Source organism: Gavialis gangeticus, unplaced genomic scaffold, assembly GCF_001723915.1.
Source record: "Gavialis gangeticus isolate Ggan-Ray unplaced genomic scaffold, GavGan_comp1, whole genome shotgun sequence".
NCBI lineage: Eukaryota > Metazoa > Chordata > Crocodylia > Gavialidae > Gavialis > Gavialis gangeticus.
Window position 1 is genome coordinate 42,104,561 of NW_017729000.1, and position 6,394 is coordinate 42,110,954.

The following is a 6,394-nucleotide window of genomic DNA, read 5'->3' on the forward strand; positions in this document are numbered from 1 at the left end:
GGGGGGGGGGGGGGAGAGGGAGAGAAATGCCCATGTTATTTAGTAATTTTCAGGTAAGTAAACTCTTGGTATGTAATGTAGTCTTTAAACACAGTATTTTAAATTTTCAAACATGACAGCTTGGTTCAGCTGCTAAGCAGGTGTGGTGGGTAAAGCAGCTGCTGATAAATGTCATGTCTAGGACAAGACCGCCATCTTAAATAAAAATATGTCATTTGAGAAAAGGAACAAAAGATGCCGTGTTTAATTTTCAAGCCAATTTCAAGATCTAGTTGGAGTTTAAACATCATGAGTGGGCTTTAACCTTTCTATAGCTGCATGACAGAAGCCACAAAAATGTTACAAGCCACGTTATTTGCATAGAAACATTAACACCTAATAAAAGGAAGTGACGAAATAAACAGCAAAGAAATAGCCACAGACCTATTTCACAAACACACGTGGGACCCAGATTTTAATCACAAACCCAATGTGTAGAAATGCTGAAGTTGAATATTTTAAACTTTTGGGCACAGGTTAGCAATTTTATTTTATTTAGTCATTTCCTGAGTGTAACATCTTCAAAGATGGGCTCTAACAACTTACTTTAATGGTCCTGTCACCTGATGCTGACACAATATACTTGTCATCAAAGTCTACAACATTAACAGCAGCCCGATGGCCAACCAACACACGACGCAGAGTGATGTCTGTAGGTGATGCCATATCCCACACAGCAATGGACCGGTCCTTTGAACATGTCACCATTAAGCCATTACTGAACCGCAGATGAAGCACTGCCTCATTATGATGAATCAGGGTGTTTAGAACTTCACCTGTGTTTACATCCCACACTCTGCAAAAAAAAAAAAAAGTACCCAAAAAGAATTAAAAATGAAAGAATAATGATTATGTATGTTACAAATAGGAAACGCACAGGACTGCCATTCTGATGAATAGGTCTCCAAGCACTTCATTTTCCTGGCTGCACAAAGCTACTTGTGTCTTGTAGTTCCCTTATAGGAGGCATTTCTTAAAGAAAAAAGGTCTATGTACAAAACCCTTGTATTAAGTGGAGGGAGAGGGGAGGGGGGCATATTAAGGGACTCTGCAACAAAATTCTTATCTCGCCGTTGCCAATTCAAAGATTCAGTACAGGCCTGTAATAATCAAAAGCTTATACCATCTTTGGCTGTCCACTACCTCACATCAAATGAAGACGTGGTCATCTCCACTCAATACTCAGAGGAAAGGCATCCACTCCCCAAAACATACCATAAGTGGATGAAGAGAATGACCTCTCCCTCCACGCTACTGCAAAACACACTGAGGAAAATTGCAGTGCTGCTGTGATGCATCTGGGAGGAGGATTTTGCTTATGAGAACTTATCAACAATGCAACTTTACATGAGCATTACATTCACAGAAAGAACACAGATGTGCGAAGACCATTTTTATGTTTTTACAAGTGGTCCAGGTGGCTCAGCAGTCTGCCGACAATGGCAGTCACCATGAGATTTTTAGAGGAATGTGCGAGAAATCTTAAATTGGCAATTACAGAATAGTTGGCCCATCAGAAACTCCTTCCAGTTCCATTCAGACCTTGACTTCTGCCCTGGCTCATAAGGGAAATTTCTTAAAGTTTTTGGAATTTAATCTCTATAAGCACAGGACTGAAAACTGGGACCAGGAAAAGCTAACAGATAGAGCTTTCTGTTTAATCACGTAAGCACTTTGTGTCTGAAGTCGCTGCTCTGTATTTATCATTAGGAATTGGCCTTATACTTTAGTATTCACAGATTAGTTAACAAATCCTGAGCCTCAGACTTGATCTTAATTCACTGACACTAACAGAGCTCACCTGACTGTAGAATCTGAAGATCCAGTTACAATGACTCTTTCATCATACTGTAGGCAGAGAACTGAGCCAGTGTGTCCCGTTAAGATTTTCAAACATTCCAAGCTTGTTTTATCCCAGATCTGTTAAAAGAAAGTAACATAACAAACATCTGACACATGGGTCCAAATTCTGACCTTCCCCATTATGAGCAGAGGGCCAGTGTCAGCAAAAGAGAACCAACAAGCAATGCTGCTTGCAAATAATTTGGCAATTGTCAGGGGTGGGTTTGGGAATGAGCAGAAACTGATACTAAAGCAATCCATTAAGCCAAAGGGCATACTCAAGCACAAAGACATGTCCTCCTCCTCTCCACTGCTTAGACACAACCTGATTTTTGCAAGCGTTTTACTTTTAGTTAAGCCACAATGAGCATCGTGTATATTCCAGAGCTGGAAGTTCCCAGAATTCCTGGAGCAAAATACAAATGAGGGTGCTACTACTTTTCCCCTGTGGGACCATATAAGACCACACAAAACACTGTCTCACAAAATGGAGAAAAGAAATGCCTAAGGAAACAAAAACAACTCTGATAGTCTTCCTTCTAAAGCCAAGACCAAAGTACTGCACACCTCCTTTATAAATAAAGGGGAAGGAAAAAAAAAAGAGTGATTACCTTAATGGAGTTATCTCTTAGGCCACTGATAATCTTTTCATCGTCATACTGTAAACAGTAGACACCTTTGCTATTTTCAGAGCGGCACTGAATTCTTTGCAAGTTGTGTCGTCCACATCGCCAGTTTGATTCTATAGTCTAGTAAAAGAGGAAAACTACTGAAAGTGATGTATAAAGCTGCTTATCTTTGGTACGACCCACGATTTCTGGGATAAGAAGTCATAACTAGGTCTTTCCCCATAAAATCATTTTGTATCACAATTTAAAATAACTGGTTCTCCTGGGAACCCAAGCACTGGGAATTTCACAAGTTGTTGAGATGATGTACATCATACTCAAATTACCAAATAAAATAATAGTCAAGACAATTATGCCAACTAAAGGGCTTGGGATAATTCAATTCACAGTTCAGAATTGTACAAGTGGAAGCTACTTAATAATCTTATCCATAAATAAATGTTGGCTTCAAATGAAAGAAATTGAAAAAAACATTATTTATACCTATGCTAGGACATTATGAAACGGTAAGTCATACACAGGTGCACATTAATTGTACAAGTAGATGTCATTTCGACATTATGTGGTATCGCTACTGTGTGAAAATTTCATGTTTTTTGAGAACTTGTAAAATCCCCTTACACTGCGTAAATTTTCAATATACTGGGAAAGTAGCCACAATACACAGAGAATACACAGCAGCATTTAAATTGGCAATAGATTGAAAACAGATGTGAGTAAAGAAAAATAACATTATTATAAATGACTAAACATAGCTGAGTGGGTGGGCAACCTAAAGGACCCTCTACATAGGAGCACATTAAATACAATACTGGCAACCAAATAAAAAGCTTCTTGCTAATATGAAATTTGTCAGAACTGAAAGGTGCAATTGATAAAGATTTTCATTTGCAACCTCCTCCTAGCAGATCTTTTTATGAACAGTCCATAATGTAGGGCAAATAAATATTTGTGGGAGGGAGGAGCCACTACATTTTATATACTATAACTAAACATTAGGAAATCAGCAACAAGGAAACCCAAGATATATCTGTATTCCAATTACCAAACCTACTCATAATGTATTCCCCGTTTTGCTACCTGTAGCTCCTAAATGAATGCCCTCCAGTAGGCAACCATTGATCCTCTGGACCATGAAAGAGGTACAGTCAGGTGCTTGATGAATCTGCTTCTATGGAGTGCTGCAAATATTAAACCAAGACCTTCAACGAGTATGCTTAGGCAAGAGTGTGGAGGTGTGGAGGCTGAGCAAGACCTACCATCCTCCCTTTAGAACAATGAGATAGAATCAAAAAACCAGACCATGTCCAGATGTTCAGTGCCTCAATGGTTGTAGCTTCTGCCAGAACAACAGCTCAGAACAGCTGCTGACTGCCTACCACCTGAGCAATGGCACATTTCTGTCAGGGTGATGTCCCTTAGCTATTCTCTAACCAAGGAGTACTCACAAGGCAGTGGGGGCTAGGGTTTTAAGGCATCCTGTACTTGCCTTACTAGGGAGGTTTCAACACTGGTATTTTATAGGAGCTACTCTGCCACAACCAGACCCACCACATTGACACCAGTCCCTCCAGTTGGTCATACCCCAAGACCAAAATAAATGTCCGTAAAGCATCAAAATCAATCACTCTTAACTCAGTTTCCAGAACAGAGAGGTTTATGTAAAACAGGCTGACGCTGTATCCCCCCAAACAATACTGAGCAGAAAAACTTAGTGTTTGACATAGGCTATGGCTACATTTACCTTAGTTAACCTGCACAAACATCTGGCAGCAGAGACCAACTGCCAGGCACTAGAAGGCATCCACACAGGTGGCTCCATAAAACAGCTGTGCCAGAGAATGACGTGCCTCCTGGGGAGGCACTGAGCTAGAAAAGAAGCTGTAGGAATGTCTACACACCTTCCCTGAGATGCTGGGAAGCAACAGAAGCCTTACTCTACACCCCTGCTGGCTGCAGTGACTACTGGCAGAAAGGCATTACCATCACTGCAAAAAGGAGCTTCAGGTGCAGGTGTACTCAGTTTTGCCAACTAAACAGAATTTCTACATGAAAAGGTCTATAGTCCAGACTGGACCAAAGAGGACAGGCAAACAGTGGCCAAGGGCAGGCAGGGATGGTGGAGCCTTGTTCATTTTCTAAGCAACATTTGACAGCAGAGGAAGGATGCAGAATCAAAAGATCTGAGATGGGTCTAGTGTCCAAACATCTGTTACTCATTGGTTACATGAAATAGAATCATCAACTAGGTTATTGTTAAATTCTGCACCCATGATTCTCCCAAATAGTTACATGGCTTTAAGTGACTTTTTAAAATCTTTGTGTGTGTCGTGGTAAAAATAGTGGTCTTGGTTCATCCTCACAGACATAGGGAAATCTGTGTCCTTCAGAACACTGATAGGTATTTGCTTACCACGACAGGGCATATGGCACTATTAAGTTTATGCTTCCCTTGAGATCCTGCCCAAGGAAGCAGGTTCAAATTCCTTCAGTTTACTTTTTAAACATTAGTAACAGGTGCATGGATTTTCCTTTCATAATAGTGAGGTTTCCTTGCTAAGGCAGCCAACATTTCCCTCCTCAAATTCCACATCTCATTAAAAAATCCATGAGGAAGAGCTATGGACATGCTGTAAGCAGTTCTGTCGCATCTAAAAATGAAGAGCACAGCTTGAGATTTCTGTGCCTTTTTCAGGGATTTCATTTTTGAAACATTAGGCTCCGGTGCTCAAAGAGAAGTTTCCTCCTTCTTCCATACCACTTCATGTATATTAAATGCATAGGAGGCAGGTTTGGTCAACAGACAACACAACTTATTCACTGCACAAATGTTTTAGTTAGATATCTAACTTACTTACATTGGGCATACAATAGAGAACTAACTGGCGTTGGATGTCACTCCCATATTAATAACTTGACATTTAGCCTGGGAGGTTGTTAGGAACCTCTTTCAACTGTCAGGAGTCTTTCCATTATTTTACCCCGGCCTCAATTTTTTGGATGCCACTTACATGTGTGGCTCTGAGTCCTGCTCTACTGACAGAAGACTTGCATTTAGATATCTTTTTGTATCACAATCAACAGGATTCTGAGGACGAGCAGGAAGTAAAATATAACCAGACTTGCTAATTTAACTAAGCTACTGCTTTGGAAAGATAGGAGTACCAGCTATGACGCCACATTTGTATGCCTAGAGACTCATTACAAGCATGGTATCAGGCCACATACATAAAGTTCTCTTTACAAGTACATGAGCTTTGTTTAGTTTTTAAATAAAACCTCACATTCTATGGAAACTGATGAAAATTTCTAGTCCTCAAAAGGGAAGTGACTCATAATTTAGATTGCTCATTAACTAAAAAAATGAGTCAGAACATCAAAAAAAGGGGTGGTGGGAAGAACTACCTGCATGGAACTGCTGCAGTCAATTTGGGAGGCGGAAGGAAGAATGACTATTTTTTTAATTGCTATTTATGATCTCTTCCAATAAAACAAATGAAGGAACAAAAATGTATACCTCCACTGTTATGAAGTCCAAAAGAAAAACGTTGGTGGAACAAATTTAAATTAAAAAAAAGAAAAACATAGGAGCAGCATGAACTCAGGTGGACAGATTAAAGACCTTTACAAGAGTTAGAAACAGCTACCTTGGTAAACTCCATTAAATGCTTCAAAAAGCAGCAAATAATAGGAATTCATATATCTCAATCTATATGTATTTTAAGCTAAATATATTATTTGAACCTAAAAAAACCCTCACTACACACACAGTGTGTGTGTGCACATTAGTAACCATATCACAGCATCTTTACAAAAATACAGGATAGATGTTAATTCTCCATCCAGGAAACACGGTGGGTTTTGTTCGTTTGGGTTTTTTTTTT

The 6,394-nt window shown here is 39.6% G+C and overlaps 1 protein-coding gene across 4 annotated transcripts in view; it reads right to left on the bottom strand.

The window, feature by feature from the left end:
- Positions 1-6,394, bottom strand: part of FBXW11 (F-box and WD repeat domain containing 11) — a 161,582-nt gene that overhangs the window by 15,171 nt on the left and 140,017 nt on the right. For all 4 annotated transcript variants that reach the window (XM_019506543.1, XM_019506542.1, XM_019506545.1 and 1 more), the window contains 3 exons: positions 2,493-2,630; positions 1,841-1,959; positions 586-835 (listed from right to left, as the gene is read on the bottom strand). In XM_019506543.1, the coding sequence (XP_019362088.1) occupies positions 586-835; positions 1,841-1,959; positions 2,493-2,630 (507 nt within the window). The remainder of the gene's footprint in view (positions 1-585; positions 836-1,840; positions 1,960-2,492; positions 2,631-6,394) is intronic.